The sequence below is a fragment of the Urocampus carinirostris genome, chromosome 3 (genome assembly GCF_059441175.1).
Source record: "Urocampus carinirostris isolate Australia breed hairy pipefish chromosome 3, RoL_Ucar_1.0, whole genome shotgun sequence".
In the NCBI taxonomy this organism is placed as follows: Eukaryota; Metazoa; Chordata; class Actinopteri; order Syngnathiformes; family Syngnathidae; genus Urocampus; species Urocampus carinirostris.
This window is the reverse complement of record NC_142351.1, coordinates 26,160,023-26,187,798: the sequence shown is the minus strand read 5'-3', so window position 1 is coordinate 26,187,798 and position 27,776 is coordinate 26,160,023. Positions and strand designations below refer to the sequence as shown.

The 27,776-nt window shown below is 40.1% G+C and overlaps 1 protein-coding gene across 1 annotated transcript in view; it reads right to left on the bottom strand.

Annotated features, from left to right (window-relative positions):
* Positions 1-27,776, bottom strand: part of lrp1ab (low density lipoprotein receptor-related protein 1Ab) — a 130,977-nt gene that overhangs the window by 92,593 nt on the left and 10,608 nt on the right. The window contains exon 2 of the mRNA XM_088331251.1: positions 13,710-13,850. Within this exon, the coding sequence (XP_088187377.1) occupies positions 13,710-13,850 (141 nt within the window). The remainder of the gene's footprint in view (positions 1-13,709; positions 13,851-27,776) is intronic.

The window sequence follows — 27,776 nt, the reverse complement described above, 5'->3', positions numbered from 1 at the left end:
TGGGGTCTGTTTGGGAACCAGGACCTGAATGGCAAATTCCTTCTAACAGACAGTCAGCATTACAGAAAAACACAAATTTAACATATTGCAACTGCTATATGAGGGGATTAAAGGATTACATGTTTCAGTTGCAGAATAGACAGAAACTGAAAAGAGCAACAGTAAGTCGACATAAATAATTATATGTAGGCTGGGGATTTATCTTGAGGGATTAAATGTGGGAATTTTTCGAATAAAAAAAAAGTGGATGAAGCATTTAAATGAAGTATAAAGCAACAATACAAGCTCCAAAATCAACACTCACAAAAAAACCATCAAGACTATACATCAGGGGTCAGGAAACTATGGCTTGCAAGCCATATATGGCTCTTTTGATGAGTACATTTGGCTTAGGGATCAAATTTGACCATTACACTATTCCCTGTGACATTCCAAAGTACAGTGGAACCTCGGTTTTTGAACGCCTCTCAGTTCGAACAAATCGGAGTCCAACCAAAAATTTCGAGAAATTCTTGCTACGCTCTTCGGTCAAAAAATCGGAGTTCGAACGCCGATAATGCGTGAGTGCGTATGCGAGGGTGCGATGCTGAGCGGCGTACGGATGTATATCGCTCTTTTCGTGACCAACTGTTATCGGGTGCAGACGTGCTTCGTTTTGTTTTTGCTTTTAATATAGAAGCAGAAGAAAAAGTTGGAGGAAGAGATGTCCTCTGGCGAGGAGGAAGCAAGAAAGGATGCCCCGACGTCCGAGATTAAACAAATGTGTAACAAATGGGCCGAGTTACAAAATTTCGTTGAACTCCACCACCCCGATGAAGTTGCAGCCACCAGGGTCATAAATGACTTTAATGACACTGTCATGAGTCACTTTAGAAAAGTGCTAAAAAGAAGGCAGAAGCAAGTGTCATTAGATCGGTATTTTAAGAGAAAAGAACTTCCTTCCAAACAATAATTTTCCTTCCACCTCCAACCCTCTCCCCACCGTCCACCTGCGCCTTCTGCTGACCACCAAAAAGGTAAGAAATCATATTCATAATTATTTTCTTTATCCTTTTTTTTTTTATTTTTACACGTTCATGTTAGCGTAATCTTTCGTACGGAAGATTACGATAACGTAAACGTACGATTAGCTTGGGTTAGCTTTATGTTTACGTTAAACATTCAAGGTAAACATTCAGAGTGTTGGAAGAGATTAAAACGATTTACATTATTTTTAATGGGAAAAATGATTTCGGTGATCGAACAAATCGGTTTTAGAACAGGATTCTGGAACGGATTATGGTCGAGAACCGAGGTTCCACTGTAATATGATTAAACCACGGTTTTGGTAAGCCAAGACATTTGAAGGTTCTGTCCAGTATATATTGGGCACATTTTAAAGTACAGTATACAGTCAAGGTGCCACTAAAAAAATGGATACTCATTAAACTGTAAAAACACCCCAAATGCCAGCAATTTGATTGGGTGAGCGGTAGAGGTGGGCGAATCTCTCCACACAGCATAAAGCACTCCTTTCGCTCTCTCGCTCCATTCAGTCTGTGCCGAAGGTAAATAGTATGATATTCTTATTGTTTGCTCCTTGTTTTGAAAAAGTTATTTAGGACAAAAATGAGCCCAACACACTTAAAAAAAAAAACAGAGAGGGATATAAATTTAAGTCGTAAATTAATACGGGACACAGGCTCAGTCATTATTTCATAGATTTGATCAAATCATTAAATGACACACAGTGAAATAAAATGTGCGGAAGAGTTAGCATTTGTCTGGAGAAGTTTGCCGGTTGTGCTGAATTTTGTCTTACAATAAATGGTGTGGCTCTCTTAATTTCTTTTTTGGGGGGGGTTGCCTTTATCGCTCTTTGGCTCAAAAAGGTTTCCCCTGCTATAGGTGAATAAATCCAATTCTTACTGCATTGTAGTAAATCATAATAACCTATACATTTTATGAATTCATCAATGCCACACGCGTAATGAGCATTCACTTTTTGGGATGATTCTTTTTGGTGTTGTGACACAGAAATCTTCCAATTTAAAGTATGACAGGGTGGAAACATAGGTTGGCCTGGAGATGGATGGGCGCTACCAGGCTGTACTTGCCCAAGACATTTTGCAGAAAATTGTGCCCTTACGACCCTAGAGGTTAAGGGATCCTACCAACCAACTGACCGACCGAACAACCAACCAGTACCTTACTGGCCTAAAAAAGTACAATTTTGGTGTCTCTCATTTACTTGGAAAAAACAAAAACTGCACACTTTCAGTATCACTTTATGTTTTTATGTTACCATGATTATGCTACAATGATTGATGTGTTCTAATCTTAAACAGAAAATTCCAATAGTTTAGCGACTAATATAAGGGTTTTTTTACCCGCATGATAGCTTATTGACATAGGAATTAGGATTTTCATTTAACATGATTCAGAATCACTAATTAGTGTCACCAAACCGATTTGATACCTTAAATAGAAAAGAAAAGAAGATTACGCTGTAAAAACAAATAAAACCCAGAGCTTTTTACGATTTTGGCAGATAATTTTGTTCATGTGTTTAATTTTCTTTCATTTTTAAATGGAAAATTTCTTTAATGTTAAGAAAATCATAAAATAAGAACATTATCTTTTTATCTAGGGCAAGGTAGGATTATTTGCTCATTTCAAGTATTTTCTTCAGATCATGTTTTTATATTTTTTCAAACGAGTAAAATTACCTACCATTTTTCTCATTTTAAGTTTTTTTTTGTAAAACAATATGAAATATTTAAAATAAGCTAATTGTTCTGGCAATAATAATAATAATAATAATAATAATTTCCTTTGTATTGTCATTCTTTGTAACAATGTACACAGAACGAAATGTCGATACACCTGACCCGTTGTAGCGAGTCGATGCAGCCGCAGCCAGAGGGCACCGCCATTGTACCAATTAGGTATGTCTCGGCCGAGGCGCGAACCAGCGACCTCCCAGTCTCAAAGCGGGCACACTACCATCTAGGCTACTGAGCTGTGGTATGAATGTATTGCTCTCATTATAAAAAGAGCTTCCTTCAGTGGAGAGGTCGCTAATTTTCAGTAAAAAATATCGCAAAGCTAGTTTCGAATCGAAAATACATTTTCAAACGAATCGAAGAGCCAACAATCTTAATTGAATTTAAGTACAAACTATAGAGTTCATTGGCCGAATGAATTTCCCTAAAGAACGAAACCGGGGATTGTCATTGACTTGAAAAGAGGAAGCTGGCTGAGCAGCCAAGCGAGACTCCATCGGGGGGAAGCTGATTAAGCAAAAGGAAAGACTGGGAAGGCGATATGAGGAACCATGAGCAGAACCTCTGCAACTGTTTAGCTAAGAACAGTGAGGTGGGGCACATCAAAACTACAGAAAAAGAAGAGGAGACAGCAGCAAAGGCAAAGTGGAGCCGGAGCGGCGTGAGAAAATCCTATGAGCTTGCTCTCCCTCTTTGTGATAATAGGTTAGTAAAGATGAGGAAGGCTCAGGCTTGCAGACCAGGGTGGATTTACAGGACTTTGCTTCTTCCTCTGTCAAAGCACTGCAGACCCTCTCCCACATACTACACACACACACACACACACTTCTGGCAGTACTGTTACTTGACCGTGATTACAGGTTGTAAAAGGATTCCCCCATCTAACTTAACAGTAAAAGGCTGGCAACGACAAAAAGAGGTCTTAAACCATATAAAACCCTCTTAGCAGACAACTAATCGTCTCATTTTCTTCCACAAAAAGAGTCATTTTCCAGAATTTCATCCCCTTTCTCTACATGGCCCCTTTTTTGCCTCCCACTGCTTTCTGCAACTATCTCCTCCTGCCTCGGCCATCCAGGAAAGGCTGCTAAAGGAAGCAGAGATAACAGTGGGCTGGCCGTGGATGCAACAAGCAGCTGGGCTGCAGCTATAAGTCTATCTGGCCGTCAAACCTTCCTTATAGCCCAACCACAGGCCCGCAGGCTGGAGATCCGCCAACAATGAAGAGTTCGTAAAGTTCAAGGCAAATGTTAGTTCATGTTCACTCTATGTAAATCTCATATAGTTTAAATCACGGGTCTGCAACGTTTATGAAGCTAAGGGCTACTTTTTGTTACTTTTCTTTACTTTTTGCCACAAAGGGCTACCAGTTTGATATTTATTTCAAAAATAACAATTCATGTTTGTACTATGTTTTAAATATGTTATTACTAGATCAATTATTGGGAGTTGTGTTAATAAGACTCAATAAACCACAAAAACGGGCTTCTAAATAATTTTGACAAACTAAATTTATTTGAAACACATATCTTGCATACCCATACAAAGGAAAATCCAAGTTACAAGCATTCACAGAGGCTACCACTGGAGACTGTTTGAGACCACTCATTGGTTGTACTATGGCTTTTTAAATGGCACTTGCGTTACGCAATCTGTCACATTTTAAAGGGGAGGCAGAGATTAATCTCTTTGGATTAGATTTTCTTCAAAAGACCTTTAAAAAGTGAGTGTTGAGAGTAAAGCTAACACGAAGAGCATGCTGGGATAACGCATGTGTACTGGGCTTCCAGGCAGATTTTAAGCAAACGCCAGTTTGCTTACATTTGGGAAACTCTTGGAGCGGCTAATAGCAGCGCATACTGTACTGCACTGCATGACTTTATGTCCTGAAACGCCTTTGTAACTTGAGGCAATATTTTCCTGTTCAAGTTTTCGTAAACTGAAACTTTCGTATGTAGAATAATTAGTCAGTAGAGGTACCACTGTATTTAAATGTGTTTTTAGTAATCAGGAATATGTGTTTCATAGGGATTTAGGCTTAACTTGGATGCTTTAGGGAGGTCGGGAACAGACCAAGTAGTTTCTAATTATCTCATATCATGACCCAGCACTGGTGAGCAATTTCCAGAACAAGCTACTTAGGTGTTTTAAGGGCGCTAATTGCGAGCACAACGTAGGAGACCCTTGGTTTAAAATGGTCATTTTTACGATGAAGTCCAAAAAATGTACGTCACATTTCGATGAAATACCCTTTAATGACTGGGCTAATAATGTTGTGAGCTTTGTAGGAACATAAAACTCTCAACCTGTTGACTGCAAATTTTCAAAAACAACAAAACAAATTTCGTCCTAAAATGGTAATTTTTACGGGGAAGCCAGGAGACGTAACAGTTCTAAAAGTGTAAAGAGTAGACGATGGTTGCATAAAGCATTTATTGTTGAAAAGTATTTCATATTCTTCCAAAAGGAAAAGTGCTTACATGCTATGGCTTCCTCAAACATCTGTTCCTAGGCTGGGTCCACCACAATGAATGCAGCCCATGCAAGAATTATAATTGCATGCATTGTAATAAGCATTTTTTTTAATTAACTAAAACAGCGTCTTTAATTCTAACAACATTAAAAAACATGTTAATCCCTTAAAAGAACCAAACTCCGTTGCTGCCAACAATGTAAAAGTTTTTTAAACCATGACACCTACAGAATGGTTTCTTATGGACCCATACTGTCTATTGAACTTTTAAATTACAAGTTCAACAATTTGTCCTGTTGTATTTTAAAATGGGAGATTTCAACTATGAAACACAAGATTGGTTCAACTCATCCAACACCGGACATCTTTTGGACATTGTACTATTGACTAAATCTGGTTTGAATGTTGAAATGACATTAACAGGCAATGCAGAATTAACATCAACATCAAATATAATAACAGAAATCATGCAAAAAGTCCAACCGACTGCAACAACGAACATCTTGTCTCAAAATTCTGATCAGTCCAGCAGGTTCTAGTTGATGCCATGCATCACTTTCAGGTGCTAAAAGTAATACATGTTCAAACGGGATTCATAACCCACATAAGTCACAGGAAGACAAACTATAATTTCACTTGGAGAAATCACCAAGTTAGTCTAAGCCAGTGTTTTTCAACCTTTTTTGTGCCAGGGCATGTTTTTTACTTTGGAAAAACTTTGCGGCACACCACTAACCAAAAATGTTATAAAATGACACTGAACAGTATGTTTAATTACAATTTAATTTATAATACCCGCAGTTTTTACAGCACAGACACGTGACAATGACATAATATTTGCAGAAAATGATTCATAAATGTTTTATAAAACTTTAAATTTTAAAAAGTGACATTGGACAATTTCTCACGGCACACTAGTGTGTCACGGCACAGTGGTTGAAAATAATTTGTTTAAGCAGCAGTGGCTTCCTAAAAAGTGTGATTCCAGCAGAATGCAGGTTCACAGTAAAGTACAAAGCATAAACCTCCACCCTGGGCATGCTAGTTAACTTCTTCCTCCACCCTTGTGCTGACTGTAAGTGAAACCATTTGAAGGCAAGCTCTGTGAGAGAGGATAAAATGGTCCCACAATTTGTCAGCAACTGGCAAGAAGGGAAGGACCTATTGATTACTTCAGAGATGTTGGCATAATGCTTATACAGCAGTCATTGCAAGCCTGACCAATAAATTTCAAAGCCTTCACTCATAACTGATGTCAAGGCTATGTCAATTTAAAAACCCGCCAGTGTGTCTTATATTCCCTCAGAGGTAATTACAGTACACATGAACGGATGGGAAATGACAGGCTATTAGACACGCAGACAGTGTGATGCTGCCTATTACACAGTCTTCCTGTGTGGATATCAAGATGGGAACATCAGCAGAAAAAGGCAAATGAAAACAAATGTTCAGCTAGTTTTACACATTCTTGACACCAGAAACAAAACCATTTAGCAATGATACCACAAAAAAAAAAACTAATGTGAGGAATAAGTTTTTATGGTATAATTATCTAAATCATCACACAACGGTTTATTAAAGAGTTATTTCAAGGCTTATGTTTTCTAGATCGTCAATATTAGATATATTATTGCTTTCATGAAACATCTCTGAAATTCATTTTTGAATTACAGGACTGTCTCAGAAAATTAGAATATTGTGATAAAGTTCTTTATTTTCTGTAATGCAATAAAAAAAACAAAAATGTCATACATTCTGGATTCATTACACATCAACTGAACTATTTCAAGCCTTTTATTATTTGAATATTGCTGATTTTGGCTTACAGCTTAAGAAAACTCAAAAATCCTATCTCAAAAAATTAGAATACTTCCTCAGACCAAGTAAAAAAATAATTTTATAACAGCAAAACTAAATCAAACATTTGAAAATGTCCATTGATGCACTCAGTACTTGGTTGGGAATCCTTTTGCACGGATTACTGCATCAATCCGGCGTGGCTGGAGGCAATCAGCCTGTGGCATTGCTGAGGTGTTATTGATGCCCAGGATGCTTCGATAGCGGCCTTCAGCTCATTTGCATTTGTAGGTCTGGTGTCTTTCATCTTCTTCTTAACTATACCCCACAAATTCTCGATGGGGTTCAGGTCAGGGGAATTAGCAGGCCAATCAAGGACAGTGATGCCATGGTCAGTGCACCAGTTACTGGTGGTTTTGGCACTGTGGGCAGGTGCCAGATCATGCTGGAAAATGAAATCCTCATCTCCATAGAGCTTTTCAGCAGATGGAAGCATGTAGTGCTCTAAAATCTCTTGGTACACAGTTGCATTTACTCTGGACTTGATGAAACACAGTGGACCAACACCAGCAGCTGACATGGCTCCCCAAACCATTGCTGACTGTGGGAACTTCACACTGGATTTCAAGCAACTTGGATTATTCTCCTCTCCAGCCTTTCTCCAGACTCTGGCGCCTTGACTTCCAAATGAAATGCAAAACTTGCTTTCGTCTGAAAAGAGGACTTTGGACCACTCTGCAACTGTCCAGTGCTTCTTCTCCATAGCCCAAGTCAGACGCTTCTTCCGTTGTCTTGAGTTCAGAAGTGGCTTGACCATGGGAATACGGCTATTGTAGCCCATTTCCCGGACACGTCTGTGAACTGGTTTTTTGATACCTGGACTCCAGCTTCAGCCCACTGTCTTTGAAGCTCCCCCAAATTCTGGAAGCGGCTCTTCTTCACAATTTTGTTAAGGCTGCGGTCATCTCTCTTGGTTGTGCAGCGTTTCCGGCCACATTTTTCCCTTCCAACAGACTTTTTGTGGATATGCTTTGAAACTGCACTCTGTGAACAGCCTGCTCTTTGAGAAATTTCTTTTTGTGTCTTACCCTCCTGATGGAGGGTATCAATGATGGTCCTCTGGACAGCAGTCAGATCAGCAGTCTTCCCCATACTTGTGATTTAGTTTACTGAACCAAGCTGAGAGTTTTTAAGGCTCAGGAAACCCTCGCAAGGTGTTTCGAGTTAATTAGATGATTTAGGTGATTAGTTGAATAGCCTACTTGTATACTTTTTCATGATATTCTAATATTTTGAGATAGGATTTTTGAGTTTTCTTAAGCTGTAAGCCAAATTCAGCAATATTCAAATGATAAAAGGCTTGAAATAGTTTAGTTGATGTGTAATGAATCCAGAATGTATGACATTTTTGTTTTTTTAATTGCATTACAGAAAATAAAGAACTTTATCACAATATTCTAGTTTTCTGAGACAGTCCTGTAGTGTTTTTTCACTCTACTGAAAAGACTATGCTAATCTTAGGCGTACGTTTTTTTTCACGTGACAGAAATGTGAAAATTGACACTAATTCGAGTTTAGAGGGAATGCTTTTTTTTGTGACTATTTTCGAGGTTACCGTCTTTTTTTTTTCTAGTGCATTACAAACTGAAAATAAGTCCTTCCTGCTCCATTTAGATAACGGTAAACTCAACATCCTCAATAAAAAAGGGAGTTGAAAGCAGCCGTTTGCGTCTGTATCGCGGCTGAATCACGACCAGAAATTTCTGCCCGTGAAGCAGACGCTGTTGGACGCTTTGAGATCGCGATACAGACGAGATACAGCCGTGCTTTACACGCGGCAAGAAATTCACACGCGGTTGGCCCCGCGAAAAAGTTTTGCGCTGCTCAAAACTTTAGACCACGGGTAACCGCGGGCGGCACACGTGGTACACGCGCGGATATGATGCGGTACAGACGCGGAACGACGTGCTACGGCCGCGGCCAGGGCGTGGTTACACGCGGGTAGGACGTGGAATTTTAGAAGGTAATCGCGGGTGGAGCACGGTCATAGCACGTTTGTTCTGCGCCTGTATCGCGGCGTTATCACGTGAATTAGCGTGTGTAACGCGTGTGACGGTCAAACGCCTTTCTCCGCGTATATTCAGCGCGATTTGCCGAGCACACGTCAGTTGTGCTCGAGACGTCAAGGGGTGAACATGGATCCCAGTCACTGTAGTGACCTCGTCTTAATCCATTTTTATTTCTTGACATTTCTTTTCATTTCATAACAAGATAATAAAATAAAAATGAAAAACTATTACAATAATAACATATTGGCTTCTTCTTCGGTGCCATAGCTTGAATTCTTTATCTTCACGGGACTGTGTCTTGAGCGGTTATGATTTCTACAGCCCGGCTCGGCAGCTTTTATACCCGTGGTCCACACGCGGAAAGGACGTGGAACTGACGCGATGAGGAAGCGGAACAGTCGCCGGCGTCTGTTTTGCGGGCATACCACGGATGAACAGCGGGTTGGCCAATTTTGCGCATTTTCTACCATGGGCAACACGGGCAGAAAAAAAAAAAAAAAACGCAAAATTTACAGACGCAAAAGGCTGTGTGACCGGGCCCTCAGAGAGCAGGCGAACCGATAAATGAACGAAAATGGCGTCGCAGAGGCCATACCAATAACAAGAGGCCGTCCGGAAATAGACATGGAAACAATAGACCTGAAGCTAACACGGAGATAGCCAGACAAAAAAAAAACAGCTTGCAAGCAGGCAAACCGGGAAATAATCAAACATAGCATTGGCAGCGCCCGTAGCGATAATGCAAGGCCGGCCGGTAATAAACACGGACACACTAGCCCCGAAACTAACGGAGAGCTAGCCAAAGCAGGCATACCAGGAAACAGTCAAAACTAGCGTCAGTAGCGGCCATAGTGACATCACCACTCCAAAAATAAACTAACACGGACACGGCAGACCCGAAGCTAAAAGGGATCTAACTGGGAAAAGTTACATCAACCGCGGCATGTGGCGAAACCAATGCACACCTTGAAGGGGAGAAAAAAAAATGCAGCTCAGATTCACCATCACAAAGCTAACCAGCAGCATATCTGGAACTGCGCATGTGCGAAAGTAGCATGCAGTGCATGAAGCCTCACCTCTGGTGGTTGGTAGTGACGAATTAGAACTCTTGTTTCTATCACTGCTCATTAAATTAGTGTTTTTCTGTCCTGGTCACATTACAGTTTTGTTTAGAAAACAAATAACCTTTAGTCCAAGCTTTCTCGCAGGTAATAAAAAAGCAATAATTTTAGAGAAAAGTATTTCATTATCATAAATGAGTCTTGAACTGAGAAGCAAACTAACTAAAGGCAATGTGGCAGGCAGAATCAAGCGCTTGGCAAGAAACTAATTGAGCAGGACGTATATTGATGGGGTGGTGAAATGCTGCTCTACAGCTCATTATGCAGAAGATTAAAAATCCCACTTTAAGTTACCACATTACGCAAGCTCCTCAGACAACTCGGTCAAATCAATAGAAAATGAGAAATATTTCAAGATCTCAGCATTTTGGGGACATTATTGTGTCATATTACAGCAGGATTCCTTCATTTTCCAATCCCTTTTGCTCATGCCGGCCATTTAATTGCCAGGGCCCATCCCAGCTGGCAGTAGGCAGTGAGCCCCATGTACTAGTTGCCAGCCAATTGCAGGGCACAAAGAGACAAACAATAATATACCATTACGCAAACACACACAGATTTGTAGGGACAATCTAAGGATTCTGAGTCATTTTTTGCCATCACGTAGGTTTTAGATCAGGGGAGGTTGTAATAGTGGTCTGTGCAGCCCTTTGAGACCTTGTGATTAAGAACTCTACGAATAAATGTGACATGACTAGAAAATAGAAAATTGCAAATAAACTTGGCATGCGTGTTTTTTAAATGTGGGACGAAAACGAAGTGCCAAGAGAAAAAAACACTAAGGCATAGGGGGAACATGCAAACTCCAGGCATTCGTTTCAGGTTAATTTAGTAAAATTTGATGGGACACCTTGTGGTAGCTGACAACCTAGAGCAAAAAAAAAAAAATGATTGCTATTCTATAGGGTTACAGAGAACATAGCTACATTTGATTGCAGGAGGAAATGGCATCTAAATTGTCAGCAATTTATAAACACTTGGCGGCACAGCAGCCGAGTGGTTAGTGCTTCTGCGGCACAGTTACGAGGTCGTAGGCTCAAATCCAGCAACCAGGCTTCCTGTTCAGAGTTAGCATCTTCTCTCTGTGCTTGCGTGGGTTTCCTCCGGCCACTCCTGTTTCCTCCCACATTTCAAAAACATGCATGTCAGGTTAATTGGCCGCTTCAAATTGTCCCTATGTGTCAATGAGTGAGTGAGTTGTATGTCTTTGTGTGCCCTGTGACTGGCTGGCAAACATTTCAGGGTGTCCCCTGACCACAGCCCGAGGACAGCTGGGATGTGCTCCAGCACCCGCGCGACCATACTGAGGATTAGCAGTGCAGATAATGGACGGATAAAAACATGTTGATACGGCCTGCAACAGATAGTGCTGGGTGTTGCTATGTAAAGTGTCAGCTTGGTTCGACTTTTTTTGTTGGTGTTGTGAATTCATCGTATTCAAAAGTATTAAAACTAAAATGTATAAGCAGTTTCTAAAACTCATGACAAAAAGTTACCGGACAACAAGGCAGACAACTCTAAAAAGTTGCTTGCCCAGCCAAAAAGTTGCCTGCCCCAGTTTTCACAACTTGAAACACAATAAGACGACTGATTGCAAAAAAAACCATCGTTGCAAAGTATAAAAAATCTAAAATCGGAATATATAACAGAACAAAAGTTTAAAATTGAGTTTATTATAAATCTACTTATAAAATTCATCGCTGTTTCCCATCTGCCATCAGTATGTACCTGTATTTACTCATCTTCATTCATGCAATGTTTGCGTTGCGTTGTCTGTTACCAGCTACGTGAACTCCTCTTTCCATGATGCTTTTAATGTATGTTTACGTTTTGTAGCATCATACATTTTTTTAGCTTCTTTTAAATATTTCTTCTGGGGCTGATTCCTAACCACTTATCAATTTTTCTTGTGTTCTCTGTGTGTCTACTTTGGAAAATGATATGCAAATGAACGACCTTATAACGCTCTGGAAAGTCCGGAAGCACGAAGTTATTCGGTGCAGGGTTCTGATCAGCTGCCGAGAATGAAAATTGCCAAACATACCGAAATTCCGAAATTTCCAAACCGAACGAAGATTTAGAAATCGGAATAAAGCAAAAGTTTGATTTGAAAAAACATTTTTTTTTCCCCCCTTAAAAAAGTTGTCAGTCACCCGGGCGGAGACGTTTTGTAAGTTGTACGCCCGACGTAAAAGATGCACGCCCCGGGCGTCCTGGCAGATGTTATTTTAGACACTGGTATAAACTTAATCAATCTCTCATAAAACAAAGTTATAAAATCAAATATTCAAAATAGTGTGATCATTTAAAGAAGCAATGCATTCCATTTACGTGATTTGATAGATTTTTAGCCCGTGCGAGTTTATTTTATAGGCTTTCATGGGATCACACTGCTTAGAACGGCAACTGTAAGGAGCATCCTTAATGGTTGCAATAGCGAAAGTGATGCTTCTAGAGAGTACATTACACGTGTAGTTTGAAAAATATCTTTAACAAATCAAAAGTGAATAATTAACAACAAAGATAAAAATATCTTTGTCGGTAGCTAAGGTTGTCATGCTCAAGTTGGGATCAAAAACATTTAGGGCAATATGAATTAACCTTCAGTAAGTAAATGAAGATATTTTTTCATTATATCTTATGATATTTTAGAAATTCAACACAGATAAATTGTTGATCATTAGTGTGCTTTTCATGAAAAATGAGCTGTGACAAAAATAATATAATTAATAATTTACTTCAAGATGAACGTTTCCTAAATGCACAAAAAAGCTACAAAATGTTCTCTCACCCGAAACAATGCATGTCCTTGCGTGTCCAAGTCTTGAAAATTGCTTTTGGCATTACAGTTTGAAGGTGTGGCACATACTGACAGTAAAGAGCCCCCATGTAAATTAAAATGAAGCTTCACAGCACCGAATTTATGGATATAGATCAGAAATGACAACACACATCAGAAGTAAGAAAGAGATTCTAAAGGAGCACAATGATACACCATGAGTAGAGACAAGAGCAGACACATCCCTGAACACCCCAACAAAATACGAAAACATAATTTGGGCTATTATTCAGCAGTATAGCTCATGTCAATCCTCGAAAGGGCTAAACATCTCGTGTTTTATAAGGTACTGACATTCACACTATACAATGGAAAGAGGAGCATCCTATGAACTAATATTACATGAACAGCTCAAATGAAGAAAAAATGCTGAATGAAGATTAAAAGAAACCTGACCTCAATCAAGAACTAAAAATAACACCACGCCTAAAATAAAGTCAGTTTAGTCAAAGTTGACCAATAAGTAAGTGGCATAACTCTGCTTTGTATGTGCAAACCATTTGACATGGGAAGGAAAGTTGGCTTGTTAAGTACTAACTAGACTTGAAGAGTGAAAATCTCCAAACTTGCCTAAATGTTCACACCAGACAATAAATGTATTGTATAACTCTTGTGATATGCAGTCAGAAAATAGTTAGGACTTACAAATGTCTGGGGACTCATCTGAGCCATCGGGACAGTCCTTCTCCCCATCACACCGCCAGCCTTTGGAAATACAGGTCATCTGGTCCTTACACACAAACTGCTTTGGACTACAGGTCCTGGTTTGGTCGTCTACTTTGGGAGCTGTGAAGGAAACAAAAGACAGGTTACAACGTTTTGTATTTGTTTTCTTGTTGATTTCAAAGGAAATTCTCGACTCAAACAAACTATCACACCTAAAATGAGATGTGTGTCATGCATTCTGCAGCTAAGTATGTATATTTAAAGTTATTTCTCACCCACTGTACAAATATGGCTTTACACAGCTTTGATAGGGTTGACAATTCAAAGAAAATATTTGAAGTCACACTCCAACAAAACCTTCAGCAAATTGTGTTGTACATTGGTTTGTTTTTTGCATCACATTGATTAAAGTATTTATTAATTCTTTTAAATGTTATTCTACTTCAGCTATTGAGGAAATTTTGAATGCCAAGTCAAGTCATTTTTATTTGTATAGCCCTTAATCACAAAGAGTCTCAAAGGGCTTAACAGGTTATTACACATAAGCAGTTTAGGTTATTCATATGCTATAGAGTAGAAGTGAGTTTTAAGCTTAGATTTAAACATTTCCACTGAGGTTGCAGATCGAATCTCAGGGGGAAGAGCATTCCACAATGTCAAGGTATATAGATATACAAGTAAGAACCACATCACACTATACTGTCTGACCTGTTGAAAACAGTACAAGGTGGGGAAATTGGTCGGTAAGGCATTGTTGCGGTGTACCACTAAGTACCGGCTCTATGGCAACACTCACGATCCATCAGCAGTTTGACATTGATGACATGCTTTAAGGCAGCCTGGAAAAGAGCTGCCTACATTAGTAAGCAGTGGCAAAGCACGGGGAGGTGGGACTTTAGAATGCACTTTGCTTTTCCCTTAACAGCTTTCTGTAAAGTACCAGGAGCAGTCAGACCCACCACATTATCAAACATTCAAAGCTGGGGACTTGGTAATGTTGGTTTAATAGGCAAGACCCTGTGCCCTGTGAACTGGACCATACTATATCCTAATATATCCTTCAGAATACACCAATGAGTGCAGTCTTAATTTATTTTTATAAGCCATTAGAGAAGCTAATGTTCACCGACTCATTTACTAGCATCAGTGTTTACAAATCAACCATTTAATGTAATTTTATGTGTCAAGTATGTCGTTCAAAGGGTGCAAGGTTGTGAAAATGAGTTTCTTCCAGCAAATATTTAAAATGCAGGTTTTCAAACCACAATAGTGATTAACAGATCCCTGTAGATGACAGCATTACAGCCTTTTGTGTTGGAGTTCAGCGCAACTGTTATTAAGTGAATGAGGAGATATAGATAAGGTGGTCGGTCACATTGATGAGTAGCTCTACTTAAGTTCATTTATTTTTTTATGGATTGCTTTAATGTGAATTTCCCTGTGGGGATGAATAAAATATCTATCTATCCATCTATCTTAATCAATTCCAAACAAAACTGGCAATACCTGCAGCATGTCAACCCCTGCATTTACCAGCTGGCGTCGTCGTTGATGTCATGCTCTTTCCGGACATTTTCAACATCTTACCTAGTGTTTACTATTCTGTGTACAGTAATGCTAATTGTAATTCACCCTGTTCAATCCTGGAAGGGGGATTACCACATGTGAGGTCCTTTCTCAAGGTTTCTCTTTTCTCCTCACACTGAGGTTTTTGAGTTTTTCCTTGCCCGCATGCTGGTTTGCTAGTTTAAGATCAGGTAATTGTGTAATTTTGTAACTGTAATCCTGTGCAGTCCTTTGAGACATTTTTGTGATTAAGGGCTATATAAATAAATTTGATTTGACTTGACTTGACAATACACTTGAAGTAAAACATAGTAGGGTCTTTTCAGTTTATCAATAGAGAGTTTTAACAAAGTTTCCTTTTAAAAAGATAGTCATTGACGATGCAATAACTTCAAGAGTGGCTTTGACCCTAGAAAGAGGGGGTTTGGGGTTTTTAAGGGTTATTGTTCTATCTTCGTTATTCATTATCCATTATCCGTTATCGGTCAGTTCATAATACGCTACAAAGCCTAGGAGCCGGGACACTTACTCTCAGCCAAAAGGCCAAGCTAAGTGTTTAGTGACTGTAGGGCAGTACATGGTGTGAACAAGAAACCAACAGTAAAAGAGCCTCTAATAATCAATTAGAGCAATAGTCTTTAATCATGGCATATTTCTTAGGGCATTTAAAATTGCAAACTCAAATTGCAACCCTAATAATTCCCCTCTCTCTGTCAAGGAACATCGTCCTCACTGCGTAGTTTTATTAAAAAAATTAAGTACTCCAGGTTTATAAATGCCTTGTCGTCATGGTCACTGAGGTCAGGCACACTTTGATTGAGCATCATTAAATTCAGGAAGCCAAATAGTGCTATTAAATTTCAGTTTAATTTGGATTATGCAGAGAGAATTTCATGTCATAAGGTACAGGCGAATGTTAATTAAATGACGCACACACAAAAAAAAACCACATTCTATGCAGTTTTTTTCCCCTGCAACTTTACGCAACACCTTTTTTGTCAGCTAATGAGTTCAACATCTGTTCAGCAACCACAGGAAGAATGAAAATGGTTCTTTTTGGACATGTTCAAGGCTCTCTAGCGTAATGCCATTTGATGAGTGGTCCCCATTTGCAGTTTAGTTATGTCCATACACGTGCACTCTGTATGCGTCATATTAAGAGGGTATAAATCCCACTGCGAGGTTCCACAAGTCCTGCCTTACTCTGTATTGTCTCACTCAGACTATTTGCACCAACAAAAACGATATCGCTAGAATACAAAAAGAAAACTGACAGAGCAATATATTTTCGTTTTTTTGCATATCAATCTCTCACCAAGGTTTCAGATCGTCAAACCAATTTTAATATCACACAAAGACAACCTAAGAAAATGCAAAATGCAGTTTTGAAATGTTGATTTCATTTATCACGGCACAACAAAATCAAAAGCTATCTGGCTCTATGTGGACAAGTAAAAACTGGGAACAATGGCAAACCATCCCTGGAGTGATCAAACAACTAAGATTGCTCCAAGAGTGCAACGGCAGTTACAAAAGAACCTCGAAAAACATCCAAGGAACAGCAGGATTCGATGACCTCAGTTAAGGTCAGTGTACATGACTCCACTATAAGAAAGACACTGGCCAAAAATGGGTGAAGTGGAAGAGTTCACAGGCAAAAACCACTGCTTCACAAAAAAAAAAAAAAAAAAACTGAATTGTCTCACATTTGCCAAAAAGCAGCTTGATTATGAGACTTTTGGAAAAACATTCTGTGGACTAATGGGTTAAAATTGTTTATGGAAGGTGTGCAGCCTGTAGGATCTGGGGTAAAAATGGCACAGCATTTGACAATAAGAGCATGATGCCAACAGTAAAGCATGGTGGTGGCAATGTGATGGTCTGGGGCTGCTTTGCTGCATCAGGACCAGGACAACTTGCTGTGGTTGATAGAATAAAGAGTCCTGGTTTTTACCAGAAGATCCTGACGTAGCGCCATTAGTTCGTGCCCTCAAACTCAAGCATTCTTGGGTCATACAGCAGGACAATGATCCGAAACACACCACCAAGTAAGACTCTGAATGGCCCAAAAAATTTAGAAGGATGCACAATCTCTACAGCGTTATCTTTTCATCTGCAGTGAATTTCTACCATTAGGCATAACCAGCTTGTTTTTGGGGTACTCAAGCACCCCCAAATTCCACCCAAGCACCGCAAAGTTATAGCATTTTTAAAACTCTCTTTTCCTTAATTAGCGGCAGAAATAGCTTCATTATGATAAGAAAAAACAATGTATACAAAACAAAAAGTAAAACAAAACAAGAAATACTCCACTTCCTTAAAATAGTTCAGTCCATTTCATTCCTAGCCCTGCTACGGTCCAGGTCGGACTGGGCCAAATCAGGTTTTCCACAACAAAAGCTCTGATTAAAAACATTCCACTGCTCTCAAATATATTTTCTTATTTGCTACATAAAATAAGATCTAAAGAAAAAACAATAAGATTTAATGTGAAACTATATATTAATTAATGTGAGCATTAATTATTCTGTAATTTGAATGGGCTTTACTTACATTAAAGGGACAATGGGTATTATTTAACGACTACATATTGTAGTATTGAGTAGTGCAACCAAAAACGGGTGCAAGGAAGAATACTACGTAAGGACACTCAAAGTGAACAAAATGTACAAATTTACCTCCCACTTTCTTACCTAGCATTTTTGAGGTTTCTGGTTACGCGTAGCAGCAAGATGGCTGAAAATTAGCACATGTTGGGTAAATAAATGCAAATATTTCCAGCAACGAGTATTTCCTTTTTTCTTTTTTAAATGTACGTTTCTATCATAGTTTTTGTATTTCGGATTATTTTTGGAATTGGAATGTAATTTTTAATCATGATTTTTTTTTCCACCACCAGGAAGCGCTAAATAAAGGAAACTGTCCCTTTAAACATTCATATTACGGCGTCAAGCAATCAACTGTCCACCCACCGTGTCAAGTGTCATCTTCAACAATCTGAATACACGGTTACATTATGCAAGTAAAAGTGCCACCTTAGTTTCCTGTGCTACTTTTTATTTCACCTACGGCAATCTGTGTAATATTTGGACTTCCATAAAAAAGATTGACATTAATTTATGCGTGAAACACAACTTGCGCAGAAATTTTGGGTATATCACTAGCATGGAAGAGGAACTCATTTGTAAACGAAGGACTGCTTTGACTAAGATGATTGATAAACTAGTTGTAATGTTCTGTGTGGGTGTAACATCCCAAATGGACCAATTTCATACTGGAATGTTCTTTTGTGCTCTGGAAACAACAGAAACAGAAGTCTCATCATGATTCTTAACAGGGATGGGGCCCACTCTCACCCTGGATGACTCGCCTGCGTGCTTGGCAGGCAGAGTTCTGATGAGGGGTGAGGGGGGATTCATTAAATCAGGCGGGCATCACATTGCAAATGAAAGTAAAGTTTGTGTATCAATGTTTTCAGTTCCCCATTTGGTTGTCTAAAAAGTGGCTTTGGACCGTGGTACCAAAAACCTTTAACCACACTTAATTAAGCTAAAAAATACACCATGTGTCACCCCAGAAATGTGGACGGTGAGGTAACGATGCTGCATGCGTCGGGAGCAAGACGGCCATAACTGAACTTGTGCAGGTTCTTGATTGAATTTTGACGACACGTGCGGATGCAGCCAATCTACAGAAGAACGAGAGGGAGGTTTGCTTGCCGTGGCCCGAGTCCAAAAGACTGACTCCTCAGCTCGGATAAATAAAAGCACTGAACCCGTTGACAGGCTGCAGTGTGAAGGAATTCCCTAGCAATCTTAGTTATAAAGTGACTGGACTGAGGGCTTTGTTCCCCAAGAGCAGGCATGAAACTGTAAATAAAACAGTGTGGTTGCCCATTTTGACGATACTTTCTACCATTGCCTGATTTTTTTGACCATAGGACCCCTTTAAGCCTAATTGGATGTTATAGCTGAGGATGGGTGAGCGGCCAAGGAGGAACGACTAGCAGCCTCACCGGAGCTCCTCCACTGAAATACTTCACATGTTGATGTGATTTGTTGATTCACACAGCATTTCTGTCTTGTTCCAAAGTAAATTGCCTGAGCGTTAGCAGAGTTTGGGTTTTGCTAAAACGTCCAACTATTGGAGTTCCAACACAGGAAATGAAAGATCTCCCGGGCTCCTGGTAGCAAATAAATATGGATTAGAGTAAGAAGCTTACTGGAATTAACAGGTTCTTACCAGAAAATGCGGATCAAAAGGTCATTACAGTATAGCAGTCAGTAAAAAAACAGCCTTTTTAGTAAATTTGGAAAGAAGCAAAAGAATGCTGACATGTTACAGAGAGTAGCTTGAATGGTAGTTCGGAATCTGAAATGATAGTCATTGAGAGAATGGTCAAACTATTATTTTATTTAGAGCACACACTGCACCATTCTACAAAGATTGATTGCTTGGTTTTGAGAGCTCATGATCCTTACCAACTGGATTCCTCAAACCTATTTATTAATGCAGTGGTCTTCAACATGGTGCCACCTTAGAAACACCTGAGTGGCCCGCACACAGGTTCCAAAAGTAGCTCACCAGTGATGTTTCATTGTGATTTTTAATATTTTTTATTTCCAACATTATGTTTTAAAAGCTAATATTTACAACCTGGTAATAAAATAGTAACAACCTAGTAATAACAAGTAATTTTAGAAATGTATACCAAAATGGTAGTCTTCCACACAAATAAGTAACAAAAAGCAGCTTTCAGTTTTAAAAAGCTTGTTGACCTCTGCTTTAGTGTATGCATATCCTAAACCAGGTGTCCAAAGGCACACTATCTGTCATTCAGTCTCCAAGTATTATCATGTTAATAATAAAACAAACATTTTAAAAACACGGTTGGCATGCCATAAGTCTATCCATCCATTTTATGTGTCGCTTATCCTCAATAGGGTCACGGGGGTGCTGGAGCCCATCCCAGGCATCTTTGGGCAGTGGACTGGGGACACCCTGCCAAACAGTCGTAGGGCACATGGAGACAGACAACTCACTGGCTCATTTTCCTTTAGGGAAAATTTGGACTGGCCAATTAACCTGACATACATGTTTTTGGAATGTGGGAGGAAACTGGAGTGCCAAAAGGAAACCTGAGCAGGGATGGGGAGAACATGCAAACTCCACACAGAGAGTCTGCGGTTACTGGAATTATAGCCTGGACCACTGCACCATGGGGCTGTGCCTTTTTAGTTGCCATGTGATTGGTTGCTCTGTCTGTCTTTGAAATAATCAGCTGCTGTCATGAATTCTACATCACTTAGCGTGATGGGATGAATGATAGAAGTGCAACTGTACAAAGAAGTAATCATTAATAATAATGATATTAAAAGTTGGTGTGTGTAACTTCAAGATATTCTACTTGCTGGCGCCATCTTTTGGCTGAACTCAACATTCCAGCTCCTTTTTTTTTTGAGCGTGCAAGTATGTGAAATTCTTAGACCCGCTGTAATAAACGCTTCCTTTTTTATTTTTTGGGGCATTTGGGTTGGCATTTAGACTTTATTTGAATCAGTTATTTTCTTACTTTCACCATTTCCATTCTGGAACTGTATAAAACCACGATTACGAGCGTGATCGCTCTGCCTCTCTCTTAAAAAGTTTGGACAACCCTGTCCCAAATTAATGTCCCTCAGGAAAACCAATGCAGTTTATTTAAGATAATTGGGTAGGATCGGGGGCAGCACGGCGGCACAGTGGTTAGCGCTTGTGCGGCACAGTTCATGTCATGGGAACCTGTCGTGGGTTCAAATCCAGCTCCAAACTTCCTGTGCGGAGTTTGTATGTTCTCCCCGTGCTTGCGTGGGTTTCCTCCGGGCACTCCGGTTTCCTCCCACGTTCCAAAAACATGCATTTTCAGGTGAATTGGCCGGTCCAAATTGTCCCTAGGTGTGAATGAGCGAATGAGTTGTTTGTCCCTGTGTGCCCTGCGATTGGCTGGCAACCAGTTCAGGGTGTCCCCTGCCCACTGCCCGGAGATGGCTGGGATGGGCTCCAGCCCCCCCGCGACCCTAATGAGGATAAGCGGTACGGCTGATGAGATGAGATGAGATGGGTAGGATCGGAGTCTTTATCAGACCCAGTGTCACATCTTATTCCGCTTTACGGCGTTCGTAAATCATATGGACGGCAGTAGATCGTCTTGGGATCAAGAGATCGCAGGTTCGAATCCCGGCTTCTCCGTGTTATATGTTGAAGTGTCCTTGGGCATGACACACTAATGCCCCCAAAAAGCAGGTCAGTGCCTTGCATGGCCGCTATTGGTGTGTGAGTGTGTGTGTGAATGGGAAAGTGTGAAGCACATTGTAATGCGCTTTGGGAGGTCTTCATTGACTTGAAAAGCGCTATATAAAATGCAGACCATATTGTCAATAAGTCCGCAGTATGGAGCTTATTTTTTCTAGCACACGAATATAGTTACACAGTAACATACAAAAGCTTCTTTCACAGAAGCACCATTTAAACCCTTCTATTAGAAATCATCATCATATCGAATAGTTATTAAAGAGCGGACATCCTAAAAATTAATCAAGAAACTGGAGCCCAAAAATTTTGACTGAGACATCTCTACTTAACAGTCGGCTTGAGTGCTTCAATACATACCATATTTATTTGTGTATATTGCGCACACAGAATTAAAAACTATTTCAAGTGTCTTTGAAACTATTTAAACCCAGTGCTGGGTGCTAGCCTAATCTTGGGTTATTAGGTTTGTGAACCACACAGAGACTTCCTGGTATGCTGGTATGTCGTTCTGGTTCAAGCCTGGAGATTTGGCTGGATTCTAAATAAACCACTGGCCATACAGCGTGCACATTGGACTTCCTCATGCAGGGCCAGAGCTGTCCAAACAGTGCATACTAGATTGCCCGCAAGCAAAGTTCATGGCAGAAAGCGTTAAACACAAGCGAGTGAGCAAATTCATGAGTGTATACAAGTCTCATTCTGACAGTTATGTACATCTCGACTGCGGGTTTTTAGAAGGATTTTTTTTTCCGGACTTCCGTTTTTATACGTGAGAAGAGATTGTGTTTAATCAAATGTGCACCAAAAAATGATGCAAACACTCTTGAAGCCTAAAAGGAAGCCCGTGGGACGGAATGGAGGCCTATGGCCCATTGCCAGCTGGGCAAAAAGATTCAATATTGCCTTTATAGTCATTAACATCAAATGCCAATGATTTTTTTAATTACAATGTACAGTATTGATGACAGGAGTTCAGAACAGGAAAACTAAATTAATATATATAATTCCAAAAAGGAAAGACGGTGTAGACGTATGCACCTTTTGTTTCAAAATGATTTGAGTTGTATATGTACATCAAGGGATGACTGAGTAGTAAAGTTTGAAAAATATTCATTGTATCACTGCATATAAATACTTGTCCTGGGATAGGGGAGGGGGTATGTATGGGGCATGGAGGCTTGATGGACTTTAAGTTCTGCGAAAAAAAACGTCTCTCAGTCTGTTAGTGGAGGCACGTATGTTCCTGTGCAGCTTTCCTAATGGAAGCAATACAGTTTGTGGCCTGGGTGGCAGGGAATTGTGGCAATGGCCTTTGCTCTCCTCTTGACTTGGCCCGCATTTATGGATTCAGGTAGGAAGTCAGGTAGGAAGCCCAGGATGACCAGAGAAATCCTAACCACCCGCGCTATTCGTTTTCTCTCCTGTGCGGTGCAGCTGACATACCAGGCGGTCATGTTCAGGCAGAGGACGCGCTCAATGGTTGCGCTATAAAAGTAGAGGAGCAGCCAAAGGGCGAGACCAGCATGTTCAACTGTCCTGAAGAAGAAGATTCCTTGCTGAGCCTTCTTCACCAGGTGGTGGGTTTTGGTGGACCACGATAGGTCTGTTGTGATGTGGATGCCGAGGAACTAAATGTCGTCCCCCCGCTCCACCACTTCCAGGAAAAGAGCAGGTTTAGTTTTTTTTGAACCTCCTAAAGTCCAGGATGACCACTTTGGTCTACTTAGTATTCAGCACTAGGTAGTTTGGGTCCCATTGTTGCCAAAAATAAGACCGTCCACAGAAGTGTCGTCCGCAAATTACACTTATTGGTGGGATGGATGGCGGCATGGTCGTGAGTAAATAGGGCAAGGAAAGCTGGGATTAGCGCACACCCCTGTGGCGAGCCCATGCTACAGACCAGCTGGGATGATGTCCTCTTTCCAATTTTCACCACCTGAGGCTCGTTGGTAAGAAAGTCCATGATCCAGTGGCACAATGACGCAGGCAGACCCACTGCATGTAAGTTCAGCGCCAGCCCGTCTGGGACGACAGTGCTAAAAAACGGGGTTACAGTCGACAAATAACCATCTGGCATATGTGTTTGGCTGCTACGGATGGGTCAGGGTGTTGTGCAGGGCAAAGGAGAAAAGCGACCGTGCAGAACTGAACATAGGATAGTACAGATGACTTATACTCCTCATGGTCTGCATCTGTGCTAAACACAGGCCAGTCTGTGTTCTCAAAGGAGTCCTGTAGTGCGGAGTAGGCCTCATCAGTCCAGACCTGTAAAGTCTTGGTGATTGGTTTTGTACGGCAGTCCAGAGGTTGGTCGATGGGTATGAGCTCCGATCATATATGGTCAAATATGCCCAGGTATGGGGCTGCTCCTGCCTTGTAAGCACGCAGGATGTTGCAATATACCTGGTCAAGAGTGGTGTTGTTTCTGTTGGGAAAACTGACGTATTTGTAGAATTTGGGAAACATCGACCCTGGTTCAATGTGGTTGAAGCCATCTTCTACTTTCACAGCAGCCTTTGGGTTGCGTTTCATTAGCCCCCTAATGTGACAATAGAGCTCCTTCAGCTCGTGGTGGTATGTAGACTACTACAATAATAGTTGACAAAAGTTCCTTTACCAGCTTGAACGGTCAGCATTTATCAAACTGAGATGGTGGCACGTGCACATGCTGCGGGCCATAGTTCTGCATTGACATGTTTGTTTATAAGGTTACTTAAAGCTGTTATAAAATACAGCAGATCGAAACTTCTGAATTTTGGGACACAATTCAGGCTTCTCAAACCTCCCAAATTTGATTTTACCACATCAGCGTTTCAACGGATATACCCTCTCCCTACAGCTGCGGAAAAGGCAGAGACGACATCGTAAAGAGAAGACGGGGAACTGTGCAGACGCGAGAGCTAGGCTTCATGCTCACCCACAGTGTTTTTCTAAACAACGTGAGGTCTCTCCCCAACAAAATCGACAAGATTAGGCTAAGAATTTGTTTTTGACGGATGGACAGCTGTGTTGCTGTCTCACCAAAACTTGGCTGGAAACAGCATCCTAAATCTAGCAGTAGAACTCAAAGGAAGAACGCTGCTACTTTCATTCCGAACGGCAGCACTGTGCAGGACAAAAAGGTGGAGGTTTGGAGCTCTTCATAAACAAAATGTGGTGCACATCTATGCACCCAGTAGGTACATTCTGCTCCCCCATTAAATTGACCTAATTTCCAGCAATATGTCTCCCTCAATATGACCATCACTGCACAAAACATTTTCTGCAGGGGCATTCTGGCACCTCCTAATTGATGTCATTTAAAATGAAACAAAAATACTTTGTTACTGTGTGGACAAAAAAAAGGTATAGTTGAATTGCAATGAAGGACCATTGTCCAAGCACCAAGCAGAGCAAGCGTAATTGTCGTTTTGCAATTAAAAACACATATTTTTAAGTTATTTCTTTTTACTAATTAGACTTGTTACCATGGCTAGTCAAAGACTGACGCCATTTTTTTGAGAAGTACTGCTTGTAGAACGCAAGAAAATTGAAGAAGCATGGATAATGAATGAAAGCAGATGTTTTTAACAGTTTACAATGCTGTCATGTTTTATTGATTTGTTTCTCTTCTTTATGTTTGCCACTACAAGGATTACTGCCCTGGCATTAGGGGCTTTCAAGTCACAGCTTTATATAGATTGTATGCTGCCTGAAAATATCCTGGTTGGATTTTGTTAGAAAAATAAAACTTCATAGTACATAAATGCAGTTCATTTTTGGGCTCCTGATCTGATTTATTTAAACAAAAAAATAAAAGGCTGCTGATTCTACAGCAAAAAAAAAACCTGAAAAAAAAATTAGAATTCTGCATCTTGATTCATTAGCTTCATGTTATCTGAGTGTTTTTCTTTCTTCTGTTGAGGAAATCAATTATTCCAAGCAGCAGTATCATAATTAGAGTTCCCCAACGTCAAATGTAAAAACTGTGTAGTTGCACTTCAGCAGGATCTCAAAGTAAAAATTTGCATTATAAGGAACAACATGAGCAGAACGAGGACAGATGGAATTTGTTATTTCTGAATTTTTGTGCTGTGTTAATAGTTCAGATGGACTGCAGTTAAACCCTCTGGGATGTATTGTGGGAAGTTACAGAGTATAAGTATGTGTAGCAGCTGAAAAAAATATAAAGACCAATGGGGAAATGTATTCACCATTCTCAGACAACTTTACAATGCTTTACAGGCCAAAGCAATCACTTAAGCTTTATGGAGGTTGAACATGAGCCAAGCGGGCAAAGACTTCAATAAAAACATTGCTCAATTTAGGCGTCATGTTACTGCTGTTGTAGTTTGTAAAGAGGGTTCTCATTAGCCCTTAAAGAAATCACTTCAAAAACACATTGAGGCAAAGAATGGTACAGAGTTACAGGTTTGCCTTGAGTTTACTTCCTTCTGTGGCCACATTCACATCACTAATACAGATGCTGCTCTACTTACGAACGATCGTTCGTAAGTTGAATTTGTTCGAAAGTTGCTTCACTGCTATATTTTGTATATTTAAGGTTTATATAAGTATGTTTACACTTTGAATCTTGAATCTTAAGGCTTGTCTAAGTAACCTGGATTGTTTGTACTAAAATGTAAACATTTCATAAAATAATATGCTCTATAACGATAAATAAAGTGAAGTTTAACTTACTTGTGGAAGATGGACTTCAAGAGTTAGGCTACTTCCTCCTCCGTGGTAGAAAGTAGGCGAAAAAAAGCGATCCAACCATTTTTTCAACCGAATCAATCTTTCTTATTCCACTTTCATTTCAAAAGAAACAGCTAGCCTTTTCTTTACACTATACACCAACCATTTTCAATGGATGCACGAGATGTTAAACAACAAAAATGTAAAAGTTCTTAGCCCGCTAGAGATCCACTACACGTAGTATGTTTACACACAAAGGAAGTAGAAACCGCATTTCTTCTTCAGGGTGGATGCTGGGTGACCTCTCACAGCGCCATGCGGCGGAAAGAAGTACTGTAGTACTCTGTTCTACTCGGAAAACAGTGCACACTATACAAAATCTAACTTACAGCAATGTCTGGATATTTCTCAACATCCCCAAAAAATATTCGTATCTACCGTTTTTCGTAAGTCGAATGGTCATAAGTAGGGGAGCGTCTGTATGTAGAATCAATCAATTCAATGGAGACACAATTGAAATGAAATGATCTGCATTTGAAATGAAATGATCCTCATTTATATAGCGCTTTTCAAGTCAATGAAGACTTCCCAAAGCGCTTAAGCGTGTTCCATCCTCATCTACATAAATATTCTTGCAAACTTCTTTTTACTCACCATATCCCTGCACGGCTGTTTACAGTAAACGATGCGACGACAGCTATACCCACCCGATGTGTTGCAATACCTGTTGTTGGGAGTCATTAGGTGACCAAACGCCCGAATTTCAACCCCTAATCCCGAGCGCCATACAGGGAGGCAGTGAGTACCAATTTTGTAGGTTTTAGTTATGACCCGGCCGAGGCACGAACCACAGCCTTCCAGTCTCGAGGCGGTTGCCCCACCGCATTTACAGTATGCCAACCTGGTATCAATACATTTTGCAAACAATTATGATAAATGTGTTTTTTTTTTTTTTATAAAGATTTACAGTACAGCACAGCACAATATAAGCTTGTTTCTTGAAAACGTGCAGATATTACATACTTAACTCGAAAAGTAAGTAGTGAAAAGGTTTTTAATTTTCTATTTTCTTATTTTACTTCAACTGAAATGTCCTCAGTAAGGTAGTAGTAGCCAAAGGATAAAGAATAAATTACATGGTGATGTTAACAGCCATAAGCCACCCCTTTCCCCCCAAATAAGTGTTAAATATATGTTATTTAATTGCAGGAATGAATAGTCTAATTCTGTTATAACATAATATTTTTTGCAATGCCTGGAACCAATGTTTGGACACTTATTGCTGACAAACTCCTCTATCTACAGAGGATGATGTCCATCCATCCATTATATGCACCACTTATGAGTAGGGTCGCAGGGGTGCTGGAGCGCATTCAAACTGTCCTCGAGCAGTGGGCAGGGTACACCCTGAACTGGTTGCCAGCCAGTCGCAGAGCACACAGAGACATGCAACTCATTTACACATAAGGAGAATTTGAGACAATTTGAAACAGCCAATCAATCTGACGTGCA